At 46.0% G+C, this 17500-nt stretch overlaps 1 protein-coding gene across 2 annotated transcripts in view; it reads right to left on the bottom strand.

Moving 5' to 3' along the window:
- The window catches only part of wdfy4 (WDFY family member 4), a 77953-nt gene that overhangs the window by 51961 nt on the left and 8492 nt on the right, over nt 1-17500 (bottom strand). For both annotated transcript variants that reach the window (XM_031578867.2, XM_042709598.1), the window contains exons 7-19: nt 15776-15965; nt 13751-13911; nt 9339-9800; nt 8881-8976; nt 8297-8487; nt 5733-6352; nt 5488-5578; nt 4953-5167; nt 2050-2129; nt 1685-1907; nt 1387-1463; nt 725-943; nt 241-419 (exon numbers count right to left, since the gene is read on the bottom strand). In XM_031578867.2, coding sequence (XP_031434727.1) covers nt 241-419; nt 725-943; nt 1387-1463; nt 1685-1907; nt 2050-2129; nt 4953-5167; nt 5488-5578; nt 5733-6352; nt 8297-8487; nt 8881-8976; nt 9339-9800; nt 13751-13911; nt 15776-15965 — 2804 coding nt within the window. The remainder of the gene's footprint in view (nt 1-240; nt 420-724; nt 944-1386; nt 1464-1684; nt 1908-2049; nt 2130-4952; nt 5168-5487; nt 5579-5732; nt 6353-8296; nt 8488-8880; nt 8977-9338; nt 9801-13750; nt 13912-15775; nt 15966-17500) is intronic.

The following is a 17500-nucleotide window of genomic DNA, read 5'->3' as shown; positions in this document are numbered from 1 at the left end:
CATCACTGTCTCAAAGTGCTTTTCAGAGCCTGATGTTTGTTCAAAGCCATTGAGTTGTTTTTTTAGTCATTGTGATTGAAGTCTTAAATCAGTACATTTAACTCTACATTAACTCATTAACATTACCTGGTGAGAGTCTAGGATTAGGGGTATACTGAGTGAGTTAATCTGTTGAGAGACTAGGATTGGGGATATACCAGTCCAGGCCAGACCATGCCAGTATCTGGTTAATCTCCTGACCTTGGCGGAGCCGATGACCTTGGCGTCGAGGTAGGCGGTGACCTTGCAGCTGCGCTTCACATCCTTAGCCAGGACCAGGGTCAGGTGATGCCACTGGGCGGGGCTTAACTGCTGTGAACACTTGAAGCGCACGGAAGATGGGAGGGTGGTGGGCGTTCCAACATCAGGCTCCATAACGTCTGTGGGACACACACACACACACACACACACACACACACACACTTAAAGAGACCACTAGAGCACTAGAGACCCTAACCCTTGCCAATATCAGGCTCCATCGTACCTGTCTGTGTGTGACCAGGGCTTGGGTAATGGCTTATTACCAATACACACACACACACACAAACACAAACACACACACACACAGCATCAGTGTGCATGTGTGTGTGAATGAGAGTGTGTGTGTGTTGCATGTGTTGCATGTGTTGCGTGTGTTGCATGTGTGTGTTGCGTGTGTGTGTGTTGCGTGTGTGTGTGACCTTACCCAGGTCGTGGTAGGGATCCTCCTCAGTGGAGATGAGCAGGCAGCCGTCCGGCGCGGTGATGGAGGCGGACAGACAGACGTACTGCTGCGGCGCGCGGGACATGTGCCTCACCACCGTCAGGAGGCGCATGGGGTGGGAGTCACACGCGGCACTGAAGCGACTCACCAGGAACCAGCAGCAGAACGACAGACCGGCCACCGGGGGGAAACCACGACAGTCTAAGCAGGAGGAGGAGGGGAGGAGAGGAGACGTGAAGAGAAGACAGGAGAGGAGAGAAAAAGAGGTGGAGGGAGAGGAGAGGGGGACAGGAGGAGAGGAGAGGTGAAGAGAGGGGGAGAGGAGACATCAAGAGAAGAGAAGAGAAGAGAAAAGGAGAGGAAAGAGTTGGAGGGAGAGGAGAGGGGGACAGGAGGAGAGGAGAGGTGAAGAGAGGGGGAGAGGAGACATCAAGAGAAGAGAAGAGAAGAGAAAAAGAGAGGAGAGGAAAAGAGATGGGGAGAGAGGAGAACCACATAAGAGGGAATGCTGTGTGACTGATGTTCAAACTGTATGCCTTGATCAATATAATATATCATCATCATCATCATAATCATTATGACTGGATCAATATAATATATCATCATTATCATTATTATTATTATTGTAACTGTGTGGGTCTCACCCTTCCCTACTCCCCCAGTGGAAGTGCCATCAGAGTTTACTCCCTTCACTGTGGCCAGAGAGGGCAGAAACAGACATCTGAAAACACACACACACACACACACACACACACACACACACACACACACACACACACACATATATATATATATAAAACATCAGTGTGCACATACACTCATGTACACATAAAAACATCAGTGTGCACACACATACACACACACCCACACTTTCAAACACATAGAATATCATTACAGAAACATCCACACACACACACACAAACATACTGTATATACACCTACCCATATCCAGTTTCACTCATGTCAAACTCCACGAAGGAGGGTGTGGCAGATAGCTTGTGAGGCCGAAAGCTCCGTGGCGATGTCATGGAAACGAGGCTGATGATCTGGTGGAGCGGGAGGGCGGAGCCAGTGCAGTTTAACAGACTGAAGCTTCTCTTTAGCTTCCTCGTGTTTTTCCTCATACCATCATCTTCCTCGGCACAGGGCCCATCTGCACTAAGACCTGAACACACACACGTACACACACACACACACACACACAGCAGACCAGAACACACATATTCAAATGGTATGGACACAAACGACTAAAAAAATCCCCCAGAAGTGTGTGAGGGGAAGTGTGATGTGAAAGGAGAAATGGTTACCGTTAGCAACAGAAGCAGTGGATTGTGGGGAAGTGTTGTTCTCAGAACACAGGAAGGGATTCCCCAGACACAGAAATCGCCTGAGGGACACACACACACACACACACACACACACACAGACACACCAAGAGTGAGAGTCAGAGGGGTGACTGAGGTGGAGTTAGGAGTTAGGAGTGACTGAGGTGAGGAGTTAGGAGTGACTGAGGTGGAGTTAGGGGTCAGAGTGACTGAGGTGGAGTTAGGAGTGACTGAGGTGAGGAGTTAGGAGTTAGGAGTGACTGAGGTGGAGTTAGGGGTCAGAGTGACTGAGGTGGAGTTAGGAGTGACTGAGGTGGAGTTAAGCCCAATTTATACTTATGTCGCCGACACTTTTGAAATGGTCGCCGACAGAAATTACATCATGGTCGACACTTTTAACCGTCGCTTGGAAGTCTCGGCTACATGGAGAAATTTCTACTGACGCTGATGTCGTCACAGTGGCGTAACGTAGTTACAACGGGCCCCGGTGCAGGCTATATTTGGTACAGCAGCACACACAGCAGCTTTACCCACATCTGAAAAACACATACACAATAAAACAGGCGCTCGGCGACGACCTGACTCCGAAAGTATAACAACCTGTTCAATAGTGCCTCTGCAGTTTGAAGGATAGGAGTTGTGCAGGAAACGTTATTGCTATGTCCCTGTTGTAGTGGTCATTAGCTCGCAGGCAATGATGAGCTATGGCAAAACGTCAGTCTGACTGGGGGACTGCCCAGTGTTCCGAAAGCTCAATATTCCGAAAAATAGTCTGAAATATCTTGACAAAATGAAACCCTCTGTTCCGAAATGCCTTTGTTCCAACCAGTGGTGCCGGATTCATGTTTGTGGTGGGGTGGCAAAAAGTGCGTGTGCAAGGTGAAGAATGCAAGAGGCCCGCTCACTGGCGTGTTTGCTGCAGTCCGTGGGAGGAATTTGCATGTTTTACACATAGTCCTCAACAGGGATGCTGGAAGTGCAGGCTCCGGCATAATTTAGAAATATTTTAAGTAACACAAAACACACGCAGCATTTAGTTTGCTCAGCGGAGTGGAGACGCTCACCGGGCCTTTACGCATATAACTTTTCCTAGGCAATATTTGTTAACTTAGCCTACTCTGGTTTTGAATATAGGGTACCACTCGTGCGAAGGAAATCACCGGCAGATTGTCGCAGGACATTACGCAGATCTTGTTAAGCACTGACAAAGCATGCATGCACAATGCACATCATAGTCCTGATATATTCAATGCAATGCCATTTTGGATAGCGTTGTGTGTTTCCTGCTGGTAACAAGAGGTAGGCTAATCAGCGAATGTTGCATTTGTTTCACCAACTTTATTAGGAGACGGGCAAACACCTGTCTCTGCGCTTAAGCTGCGTCCTCCACATGAGAAAGTGGAGGCGCCTGGAGAGGAGAATTGCGCGTCTCAAACGCAATTACAATCAAGGGTTCCGCACGCTGACGGAATACTGGGCAGCAGTTCTGTTCTTGGTCCACAACTTTGTTTGACTTGTTTGATGTAGGCCTATTATTATTATTATTATTATTAACCTAGGCTATTTAGAATGATGCAAGTTTTTTGCTCTGAAAGTTGGCTATCATAAAACGTAAACGTTTATCATCGCGATGCAAATGCCATGTGTGTATAATAATATTCTGAATTAAAGTTCATGGTTGTGAAATTGGTTGTGCATTTATAGGTGCATATAATTGGTTGTGCATTTATAATTGTGTAATCAATTAATTGGGATGTGCATGTGGGCTATAGTGATTCACGTTGCTGTGCTCACAATTTCGGAACAGTGGGCTGTGTATGTTAGATAAGCATATACTTTTAATATAGATTGCTTCCTCCACAAATAATACCTACCATGATGGAGATACGTAAGTTTGCCTGTTAAAGCGCATATATACTATTAGACACTCTTTAATCACGCTAGTGTGATTAGCTAGATAGACGGCACACGCCGTTGATTTTCAAAAAGTCAACAATGTAATGGCAGAAAAATGCCGTTGGCGCCACACCATTTATGACGTAGGCGCCGACTGTTCGCCTGAAGTATAAACACAACAGCCTGAGCGACACTTTATTTTTTCTGTCGGCGACCATTTCAAAAGTGTCGGCGACATAAGTATAAACCAAGCTTTAGGGGTCAGACTGACTGAGGTGGAGTTAGGAGTTAGGAGTGACTGAGGTGGAGTTAAGAGTGACTGAGGTGGAGTTAGGGGTCAGACTGACTGAGGTGGAGTTAGGAGTTATTAGTGACTGAGGTGGAGTTAGGGGTCAGACTGACTGAGGTGGAGTCAGGGGTCAGAGTTGATGTTCGTGTTCACAGTTAGTGGTTGAGGTTAGACAGCTTCTTGGTTGGGGCTCTGCCTTGATGTTGGGTTGGGGTTAGAGGTCATGTTCTGAGGTCACAGGTTAAGAGTAAGGCTTGACAGGTCAAACGAGAGGGTGGTAAGCGGAGTTAGGGTCATATGAGACTGCAGTTTAGGGTAGAGGTCAGGCCAGGGTCATATGAGACTGCAGTTTAGGGTAGAGGTCACAGGTTAAGAGTAAGGCTTGACAGGTCAAACGAGAGGGTGGTAAGCGGAGTTAGGGTCATATGAAACTGCAGTTTAGGGTAGAGGTCAGGGTTAGGGTCATATGAGACTGCAGTTTAGGGTAGAGGTCAGGGTTAGGGTCATATGAGACTGCAGTTTAGGGTAGAGGTTACGGTTAGGGTAATATGAGACTGCAGTTAAGGGTAGAGGTCAGGGTTAGGGTCATATGAGACTGCAGTTTACGGTAGAGGTCAGGGTCACGGTAAGGGTCATATGAGACTGCAGTTTACGGTAGAGGTCAGGGTCACGGTTAGGGTCACATGTGTTGAGCGCTGACCTGAGGTTGGCAGGGCTGATGGACTGCGAGGTGAGCTTTTCCAGGATGCGCACGACAGGCAGATGCAGGGGGTGGGGGGGTGAGAGCAGCATGGGGGGGCAGTGTGTGAGTAGGGTGGAGAGGAGCCCCCCCTCACACATAATCTGGCGGTTCCGCTCCGAACGCAACAACCACTGGACATGATCCGCTACAGCATGCTGCACCTCCACAGACAGCTGGATGGAGAGAGAGAGAGAGAAAGACTTTTTGACTTCTAAGTTTCTTTTATTATCAGTAAGAAAATCAAGACATGCTAAAAAAAACAATAAATAAATACATAAATAGAAGACCCACACAAAAAACCAAAACCAAAAGGAATCGTCCCTCAGTATCAATCAATTTATGTACTCAGAAAATGAGCTGTAGCTTACTCTCTTCATTGACCTTAGTCTCACACACACACACACACTCAGAAGTTTAGCTTCAGTTTACTATCTTCATTGACCTTAGTCTCACACACACGTGTGTGTGTGTGTGTGTGTGTGTGTGTGTGTACCTGCGGAGCACTGTGGTGATACACTCGGGGCAATAGGGTGATGATGAGTCTGATGGCTGCAGGGTGGAGGATCGTCAGATCACAGGTGAATCTGGACACAACAGACAGACTGGAGAGGTCAACACTTCCTGTCAACACTGACATTACTTCCTGCCATCTCTGCTTCTACTTCCATCATACCACCAGTTCACGTGTCAGTATTTAGTCACTCACACACACACACACACACACACACACACACACACCTGCTGGTGGGATCACTGACGGATGAGACACTGAGGGCCGTGCTCCTGACTCTTCCCTGTGGCTCCTCCTCGGCCAACTGGTCTGGTGACCTTTGACCCGATATCTGACCTCCAGCCATAACCTCTGGGGGCTCCAGGCTCACACCAGTAGCGAACTGCTCCAGGTAACTTAGCAACCGTATGCAGTCCAGCAGTGGATGGGGCAGTGGGGGGGAGGGGGACTCGGCCAGCGCCACAAACTGCCGGAAGCTTCTCCAGTGGGCGCGCTCCGAGGAGTGTGAGAGGTGTGTTGTGTGCGGGGTGTGCGTGAGGTGCGTGTGTGTGTGTGGCTCCTGGAAGCATCCCAAAGCCAACAGGGCGTGGGAGAGGCGTTTGTAGTACCCATCTCTGTCCAGCAGGTGGCCACTGACGGGGTCCAGGTGCACCGCCGTCGCCATGGCGTGCAGAACCAGGAGGAGGAGCTCACTGACGCCATGGCGACCAAGCCCCGCCCACACATCCCCCACTGGCTCCGCCAGCCCCCCCGCCATGTCCACCACCAGAGAGAGCAGACCCTCAAACCCCCCCGTCACACGAAACGCCGTCCAACTGGTGGGGTTCTCCAGTACCTTCAAAATTGACTGCAGCAGGAACACAGACAAGAGATTACACACAGACAAGAGATTACACCCAGACAAGAGATTACACCCAGACAAGAGATTACACCCAGACAAGAGATTACACACAGACAAGAGATTACACACAGACAAGAGATTACACACAGACAAGAGATTACACCCAGACAAGAGATTACACACAGACAAGAGATTACACACACAGAGACATAAACAAACAAGAGATTACACACACACAGACATAAACAGGCATGAGACAGACATGCATGCACACAAACTGTGACTGGATAAGGATGTATATCAAGAGAATAATGTTTAATAATGCATGCACCATCATCCACAAATATTCAACAATTTACACGTTTTTCTATCCACAAACACACAAACGCACACTCACTCACACAGACACATACGCACACTCACAGACACTCACTCACACAGACACATACGCACACTCTCACACACACACACACTCTCACACAGACACATACGCAAACCAACAAGCAAATAAACACAAACCATGACTAAAGAAGGACATAACACACACATACTCTGAACACATCAGTTATAGTGTAAGAACCCAAAAACGGGCACTTCTACACAGTTATAACAATGGATATCAGTAATGAACAATCATTTCAGCTCTGTCGTGGTCAACTTCATTAAGACATAATGCCTGTAACTTAACAACTTAACAGCCTAGAATCAGATCATATGCCTTCTGACAGAAAGGTTATCAACACACACACTTATACACACACATCTCACACAAATACACACAGAGACCGCCCACACACACACCCATACCACCCACCCACCTCTCACACTCATGTTGGGGTGTATAAATGTTTAAAGAGGGTGTTTTGAAGGCGATTAGCGTTGATATGATTTAGCATGCTAATGCTCTGCATCATTAATGCGTCAGAGGGCTTACGAGCACAGACAGACATCACACACACACACACAGAAAAGGCTTACGAGCAGACAGACATCACACACACACACAGACACACACACAGAGACAGAGAGAGCTTACGAGCAAAGACATCAGAGCGCCAGCTAGCCTCTACACGCTTCCCACCTGCGCTAATCACATTACACACACACTAGACTTGGAGTTAGCATCTCTCCTGCAACAATCCATAAAGCGTGACACCTTCAGTATGTGGCTAATTCTGTTAGCGCTAATGTGATTTGGGGGGCGTCCTCTGATGCAATATGGCTCATCATTTCCAGAGTGTCACAGCAGGAAGCTGGGGGCTAACCCAATTGGCTGGGAGTTAGCAACTCCGTGTGTATTAGCAAATCAATCTGAATTTACCCATAATGCAATTAAGCCCCCGGTGGTGAAGGTAATACATTCAATGGCTGATTATGTTTTAAACAATGTTCTAATGTGTGAAATTACAGAATGAATGCTGATTCTACAGACACCAGAGCCTGTGCTGAATCTGAGTGAGGACAGTCCCCCTGTCTCTCTCTCTCTGACTGACAGTCTGTCTGTCTGTCTGTCTGTCTTCCTGCATCTCAGTCTGTCTGTCTGTCTCTCTGTCTAACCGTCTGTCTCTCTGCCTCCCTGTCTGACTGTATGTCTGTTTGTTTACCTGTCTGTCTGTCTGTCTGAAAGTCTTCCTGTCTGTCTGACTGCCTGACCATCTGTCTGTCTGACTGACCATCTGTCAGTCAGTCTCTGTATGTCAGTCTCTACATCTCTATGTGTCTGTCTTCCTGTCCGCCATGAACATTTGGATCCAATGATAAACAACTAAACACTTAAATAGCATGAGAGAGGCAGGTGAAGGCAACACATACACACACTCACACACACACACACACACACGTGCCTGCAGCAGGTGTAGTTGAGTGTGTCTTTTTCAGAAAGAACCAGACACAAACACTCACACACACACACACACACACACACACACACACACACACACACACACGTACCTGCAGCAGGTGTAGTTTGAGAGTGTGTTCAGTGTGTGTAGAGGAGCAGAGCGCTCCGATGACAGAGCTCATGTACTCCTCTGGGTTGACCTCAGCCAGCTGCTCCAGGATGGTCAGAGCTGCAGGCCGATACTCCTCATCGTCCACAAACACCTTCACATAAGGAACCATGGCCCTGTCCCTGATACACACTACACACACACACACACCATAACACCTTTACATAAGGAACCATGGCTCTGTCCCTGATACACACTACACACACACACACACCATAACACCTTTACATAAGGAACCATGGCTCTGTCCCTGATACACACTACACACACACAAACACACACACACACACACATCGAACACCTTGACATTAGGAACTATGGCCGCCCTGTCCCTGATACACACACACACACACAAACACACACCAAACACCTTTACATAAGGAACCATGGCTCTGTCCCTGATACACACTACACACACACAAACACACACACACACACACATCGAACCCCTTCACATAGGGAACCATGGCTCTGTCCCTGATACACACTACACACACACACACACACACACACACAAACAATCACCTGTGTTTCTGATGGACCTCATGGTGAGAGCAGCTACTAGTCTCAACATGCTGGCTGTCAGTTTCCGGTCACTCTCCTCCACTTGCTGCTCATTGCCTGAACACACCCACAGGACATTTTAGTGTGTGTGTGTGTGTGTGTGTGTGTGTGTGTGCGCGTGTGTGTGTGTGTGTGATGGGTCTTTGATAGCTTGTTATCTCATTGTTGTTTCACTATTTATCAATTTAATCACAGATATTTCTCCTAAAATAACAGTTTGACAGAGAAATGGGACGAGGCACTTTATTGTAAATATATGGTATGTTAAAGGCTTAGTGTTTAGTTTTTAGTGGTATCTATTAGTAGAAATAGAATTCAGCAATTTCACCACTAGATGCCATTAAAAACTACACACTGTACCTTCAATTTGTGTGCAAATGTATGTGTGTGTGTGTATGTGTGTGTGTGTGTGTGTGTACCTGTCATCCCTTGCTTGCGGAGTATCTTGGCTTGTCTCCTGAGCTCCAGCAGCAGCAGGTCCAGCATGCCCGTGTCATTCAGCACCTCAGCCAGCAGCCCGCTACTCAGCACCATCCTGTGGAGGGAGGCCAGTACTGCGCCGTTAAACACCTCGCTGGGGTTCTGCTTGAACACCGCCTGCAGCTGCCGCAAAGCCTCATGGGGGATGTAGTCCAGCTGCAGCAGCACGCCCTCCAGCAGCTCGCAGAAAAGCGCGTGCACGGGCGTTGGCTTGCGCCAGGCCGCCCCAGCCATCTGGGCCAGCGACCCCAGCGTCCACTCCAGCAGGAAGAAGTTGGCCTGGTCCCACGACCAGATGGTCTGGACGCTCCGTAGAACCTGACAGCACAGCAGAGCGCTGGACGAGCGCAGGAACGCACTCTGGAGCAGCCCGAACGCGCGCAGGTTCTTCACCGCAGTACCTGCACACACACATACATTTATATACACACACATATGCATACATACATATACATACATATATATGTATACAGATAAACACACACACACACACACACACACACACACACACACACACACACACACACACACACACATATACACACACACATATAGTCATGGACAAATGCTTTGCTGCTTGAGTTTCCGGGGTGGTGATTCACATCGTTTCTCGATTATTGAGCAGAGTGATCAGATGCATTTTAATTAATTGAAAAGAGCTTCATTGGCATAAAACACAATTTTCACTGTATTCTGGCCCTGGCACAAAAAGAGCAGCTAACATCATTTCCGTAATCATATCATCCGCACAGGGGAAAGTGTGAACGAGTACACGTCAGATGAAATCACTCTATCATTCTGATTGGATTATAAGAGCAGACTGATTGCTATAAGGGGTGCTTGAAATCATTGTCTTCTTGTGTTAGCAATGGTTACCGCCAAAGAAACATGCATAGCCATCACCGCTTTGCATCAAAATGGCCTCACATGCAAGGAAATTGTTGCACCTGAAAGAACCATTTACCGGATCATCAAGAACTTCAAGGAGAGAGGTTCAACTGCGGTGAAGAAGGCTTCAGGACGGCAAAGGTGTCCAGTATTGGCAGTAGGTGTGAGTGCATCTGCACACACAGTGAGGCGAAGACTTTTGGACAACGACCTGGTGTCAAGAAGGGCAGCAAAGAAGCCACTTCTCTCCAAGAAAAACATCAGGGACAGACTGGAATTCAGCAGGAAGTACAAGGATTGGACAACAGAAGACTGGCGTTCTCTGATGAAGTCCCCTTTCGACTGTTTGGGACATCTGGAAAATTGATTGTCTGGAGAAGAAGAGGTGAACGCTACCATGAGTCCTGTGTTGTGCCAACAGTGAAGCATCCTGAGACCATCCATGTGTGGGGTCGCTTCTCATCCAAGGGAGTGGGCTCACAGCCCCAAAACACTGGCATGAATAAAGAATGGTATCAAAACGTCCTCCAAGAGCAAGTTCTCCCAACGATCCAGGAGCAATTTGGCGATGATCTGTGCATTTTCCAGCATGATGGAGCACCATGTCACAAGGCAAACGTGATAATGAAGAGGCTCGTAGATTATTACATTGGAATTTTGGATCCGTGGCCAGGAAACTCCCCAGATCTTAATCCCATCAAGAACCTGCGCTCAATCCTCAAAAAGCTGGTGGACAAGCAGAAGCCCACAAATTGTGATCAATCACTAATAAGGCAAGAATGGATCGCCATCAGTCAGAATTTGGCCCAGAAGCTGATGTATGCCATAGCGAATTTCAGAAGTTATGAAGAAGAAGGGTCAACACTTTAAATGTTGACTCTTTGCATACATTTGATGTATGTGCCAATAAAAGCAGGCCCTGTCAACCAATCACATCAAAATAGTTTAAAAATAGAAAACACTGGGGGACACTGGGGGGCACTGTGGCGCGAGCCAATAAGCCCCCCATTTACGGGCTACACACGTTCGATTTCGGCCTGCTGTCGTTTCCCGATCCTCTCCCCACCTCTTCACTCCTCCTTACTTCCTGTCCAAAAAACTTCACTGTCCTATCCAAATAAAGGCTAAAAAGCCCATATATAAATGTTTCAAAAAAAATAATAGGAAACATTACACCTCATAATGTGAGGTTATTCATAACGAAAGTTTATTAATAAAGCAATATTATTCATAACGCAAGTGTATTAATAACGCAATATTATTCATAACGCAAATGTATTAATAATGCAATATTATTCATTACGCAAAGTAACATGGAGGGGAAAGCATTGACTTGCTGATTGAACAGGCCATTGCTGTTCGAAAATGTATCTTTTCCCCAAGTTTGAAAGAATGATCATAGAAAGTGACAGTCCTCTTAACCAATCACGTCAGGTCTTCTCAACCCATCACATCAGGTCTTCTCAACCAATCACAACAGGTTGTCTTGAACAATGATATCAGCCATCTTAACCAATGACGTCGGGCCGTCTTGTTTATTTGAGGTGGGCGAGCCAGACGACAGTAAACATGAGTAACCTCATCCCAGCTCAGCTGCTTCAGGGGGCTTTACAGTCTACTGAATCCCCAATGTGTGTGTGTGTGTGTGTGTGTGTGTGTGAGAGAAAGAGAGAGAGAGAGAGTGTGTGTGTGTGTGTGTGGGTGTGAGAGAGAAAGAGAATCATAGAAAGATCAACAGCACCTGGCCTTATCCTACACGACTCGGAAACCAAACTCCTGCTCTTTGCTGATGACCTGGTTCTGCTGTCACCCACTGAACAGGGATTGCAGCAAAACCTGGATCTACTAGAGCAGTACTGCCAGACGAATGGGACCTTGCATGCAGAGTTCTGAAAAGCATTTTAAAAGTACACAGATGTGCCACAAACAACGCATGCAGGGCAGAATGAGGCCAGTATCCATTGATTATAAAGATACAGAAAAGCGCAATCAAATTCTGGAAACACTTAAAAAGCAGTGATCCACATTCCTATCATTATAAAGACCTGCAATACCAAGAAACATGTCCCCTCACTCAGCTGGTCCTGAGCCTGAGTTCTCCAGATCCCCCCACACACACACTAACACCTCACGACAAGAACAGAAATGCAACTGAAATTAGGATAAAGCAAACTGCAAAAACATAACCCATTGGAAAACACAAACAAAAATAAAAAGTAAAACGCAATTCTATTTGGCCCTACACAGAAATGATACTTTAGCACCCTATTTGACCTTAATCACAGACAAAAATCTCAGAACCACGTTTCCAAAATACAGACTCAGTGAACACAGCATGGCCATAGAGAAGAGCAAGAGAGAGAGAGAGAGTTTGTGTGTGTGTGTGTGTGTATGTGGATGTGGGTGTGTGTATGTGTGTAAATAGCCAGACCTCGGGAAGTCCCCCCGAAACCCCCAAAAGCATAAATAACATTTACATCAGCACCCATGCATCAAACATACACACACTCGCAAATCTCTCTCTCACACACACACACACTCACACACAAACAAAGCATACACACTCACACACAGGTCTGACTGCACATAACAAATGACTTACATGACAATAACATGAGAAATTCCTACAAGAAAATCTAGTTAGCCACCACTAGATTCATTTAAACACACACACACACACACACACACACACACACACACACAATACATATGTATTTGTCATAAACACACACAAAAAATCTGTTAAGACATAATTTAGTGTGACACTGCTGACAAAGGCATAGGGGCGTAGTGTAAAAATCCAACATTTCGTAATGTGTGTGCGTGTGCGTGTGCGTGTGTGTATGTGACAAATACATCCATAAAGGTCCTGTAATGTGATTGTGTTTAGGGTAACTTTAAATCCCCAAGGGGAAATTTGATCAGGAGAGTGTGTGTGTGTGTGTGTGTGTGTGTGTGTGTGTGTGTGTGTGTGTGTGTGTGTGTGTGTGTGTGTGTGTGTGTATGAACCTGTGCATGTGAGAGTGTGTATGTACGGGATATAGTAGGTGTGCCTGTGTGTGTGTGTGTGTGTGTGTGTGTGTGTGTGTGTGTGTGTGTGTGTGTGTGCATGCATGTGAGATATCTGAGTGTGTGTGTGTTGGAAGCACAGGATGGAGGCACAGTGTGACAATTGTGTTAGCATCCGCGCAATAGTTCATCATCTTGGACATAATTACTCTCTACTGGGCAGGATGGGGTATGTGTGCGTGTGTGTGCGCATGTGAGTGTGTGTGTGAGTGTGTGTGTGTGCGTGTGAGAGAGTGTGTGTGTGTGCACGAAAGAGTGTGTGTGTGCGAGTATGTGAGAGAGTGTGTGTGGGTGGGGGTGTAGGGTGTAGGGTTTGGGGTGTGGGGTGTGGAGTGTATGTATCTTTTGGTAGGGCTAAACTTGAATCCAGGTAGTTGCGTGTGTGTGTGTGTACCTTTGGTAAGACTGGGGTTAAACTTGAATCCTGGTGGTTGTGGGTTAGTGACACACAGCGCCACCTTGAGTTCAGAGCGTCCAAACAGCGTGAAGGAGGACACCAGACCCAGCAGATCCTCAACAGGCTGGAAGCTCTCCGCACACACCTCCTCCTCACAGCTGGACAACACACACACACACACACACACACACAGATCACACACACAGACATACACAGATCACACACACACACAGATCACACACACAGACACACACAGATCACACACACAGACATACACAGATCACACACACACACACACACACACAAACAGATCACACAGCACATACACACACACTTCCACATACACACAACACACACACACAGATCACATACGCAGAGAAACACACACACACACACTCATACACAGATATAGACACAGACAGAGTAAACAGGTTGCAGGTCTTCAGAGAGTAGTACCCTGAGTACTGGACGTAGTTTGTGTTATGTGTTTATGTGTGTTTGTGTGTGTGGTCTGTGTGTGTGTGTGTGTGTGGGCATGTAGTCTCTTTGAGTGTGTATATATGGTCTGTCTGTGTGTGTGTGTGTGTGTGTGTGTGTGTGTGTCCTGCTCTGACCCTTGTTCCTGTGCAGTGAATTGATGCTCAGAAGAGAGCTAACCCAATAATGTAGTAATCAGATCAGACGGCAGGTCACACACACACACACACACACAGCTCACCAATTATTACATTACACTCAACTCTATACCCAGTACTGCTGCAGACACACACTTAACACTACACACACTACTGCACAAACACAAACACACACACACACAAACAAACACATATGCACACTCACACATAGGCAGAGATCCCGGGGGGGACATGCCCCCACCCCCCCTACCATAAAGTTGTCCCCCCCAACAATCATTGTAAACAAAAATTAATAATTTTTAATAATATAGTAATATTAAATAAAAGCCTGACAACACAAGCGGTGCTAATTATAAACGTAAAACAATGTGTTTTTTAAGTGTTGAAAAATCATGATCCCCCTATTCCTCAAAGTGGTTTGGTTCACATGCTATTTCCAACAGAATTTAAGAACGCTAAATAGCAGTCGTAAATCGGCCAGGTTGGAGTGCGCCCATGTTCTGAATTTGTGAGAAATCATTGGTGATTGCGTTCACATCAATTCTACAGACATCCTCAGATTTAGATAATTATAATAATAATAATAAATATGAGAATATTTGTATCATAAACAATTACTTTGCAAATGTATAGTCATGATTCTACGAGGCATTGTGATGTCCTAACAAAAATAAAAGCACTAAACGAACACTGCAAATGGCATTGAATAAATAAATAAGCACTAAACTCAATCGCGTGGATAGAACTATGGTGGAATAGAATTGACATAACTACATTCTGCAACAGTACCTCCACCTCTGAAGTTAGGTACATGTTGAAAGTCGCTCCAGTAAAGTTTGAGCAAAACCCACGCTGACTGTGTGAACTTTGGACATTATTTGTCTGTGAGTAGATATTTTGTGTTGGTACATTTAATGCTGTTTAGAGAATTTCTTTGTAAATGTTATAAGAGAATTCGGTATTTAGCAGCCAAGTTGCGTGGTATCATGCTACCTTTATGCCACATTATTTGACGTGAAATGTATGCATCTCTTTATTTCTGTCTGTTCCAGACAGTTTAAAAAAAATAAAATGTCCTGTATGAATAATTGCATGCTGATAACTTCAGACTTGTAGATTCACTTGAAATTCATCATTTTTATTCTGCAAAGACAAGTGTTAGCTAGCTGTCTAGTCCTGCAAGGTAGCAAACGCAGTACGAAGACAGCATAGAGAGAGAGAGGGGGCGAAAAAAATGTCATGTCAGGAATTACTCTCTGAAATGTTTCCATGTATTGTCCCCCCCTACAAAGAAATGGGATCTCCGCCCCTGCACTCGCACACATACAAACACACACACAAAGAAACACTCACACACATACAAACACACACACATAGAAACACTCACCGCTCCAGGATGGCCTGCAGGACCCCATACCCGTCATTACTCTCAAACTCCTGGAAGAGGGCCGGGCTCAGCCCATACGAGTCTCTGATGAAGCTGAACACACTGACCGCCACCTCGGCCAGAACCAGGCCTGGCACAGACCCACTGATCCGCTGCAGGTTCTGGATGCAGATACGCATACAGTTCTTAGCTGTGGGGAGAGAACGTCACCACCATCAGCATCATCATAATCACCACCATCATTATCATCACCATGATCGCCATTACCACGATCATCACCATTACCACTATGGCAAACCCCCAGCGTCACCATCATAATCACCACCATCACCACCATAATCTTGTTCATCATCATCATCATCATCACCATCAGCATAATCACCATCATCATCACCACCACCACCACCACTATCATCATTACCACCATATTCACCATCACCATCATCATCAGGATAATCCTCATCATCATCACCACCATCATCATCATCATCACCACCATCATCATCATCACCACCACCATCATCATCACCACCACCATCATAATCACCATCACCATCATAATCACCACCATGAGCACCAGCAGCACCCCCCACTGTCTGTATGTACATTACAAAGCCATTATGCAAACATAGTATACCGTAATTTCCGGACTATTGAGCTCACCTGAATATAAGCCGCACCCACTGAATTTAAAATATATATATTATTTTGAACATGAATAAGCCGCACATGTCTATAAGCCGCAGGTGCCTACCGGTACATTGAAACAAATTAACTTTACACAGGCTAAAATGAATATCAAAAGTAATACAATAGTGATGCATATTATTAGTTTTGCCAGTTACGATAAGTGCGCTGTTGATTTAAGAGAGCACAGTTGCAAGAGTCAATCAGAAATAAAGTCATTCTTCCTGTTCAGGTAGAACGTTAGATTGAAGACAGCAAGATAGAAGAAAGACGCTAGTTTGAAACCAGTGAGCTAAAGAACTTGAAAAGACTGGATTTGTATTGTTGTAAACTTTTATTTTATTTTCTAAAGTGTTTTGAGTTGTGTTCTGTCTACGCTGGTAGACTGTGGTTATTTTGACATAAGTTAAGTTATTGAGAGATACTGAGAAATCGCGTGGAGCTAAGCATCCATGCGGCTGCATCCATGCTAGCATCCTAGGTCCACAAAGCCACCGTAAACACAAAGCCACCGTATACAGTCAAAGGTATCATAATCCATAAATTAGCCATGTCATTGTTTAAGCCGCGAGGTTCAAAGCGTGGGAAAAAAGTAGCGGCTTATAGTCCGGAATTACGGTACTCACATTATATACCACCTCACACACATCACACACCCACAAAGTGATTTACAGATTACACAGATATTTCACGCATGGGAGTCTCTCCACACACACACACATCTTCTCACACACACACACACACACACACACACACACGTTCACAGGGCCCTATTGTTTTCCCTTTCTGTCACTTGGGAATGAAGGGAGACCAGTCTGTGGAATGTGCCCCCTTTCCTGCTTGGCATCTGTCCAGTCTACGGTGCCAACCTCATGCCCAGGTTACAGCTTACACAACTCCACTACACACACTCAACCACACACACACACTCACTCACACACACGCACTCTCACACACTCACGCACGCACACACACACTCACAATCACTCACACTCTCCCATGCAAGTGTGTGTGTGAGTGTGAGTGTGTGTGAGAGAG

This window comes from Clupea harengus, chromosome 13 (assembly GCF_900700415.2).
Source record: "Clupea harengus chromosome 13, Ch_v2.0.2, whole genome shotgun sequence".
NCBI lineage: Eukaryota > Metazoa > Chordata > Actinopteri > Clupeiformes > Clupeidae > Clupea > Clupea harengus.
The sequence above is the reverse complement of the archived record's forward strand: the minus strand, read 5'-3'. Positions and strand labels throughout refer to the sequence as shown.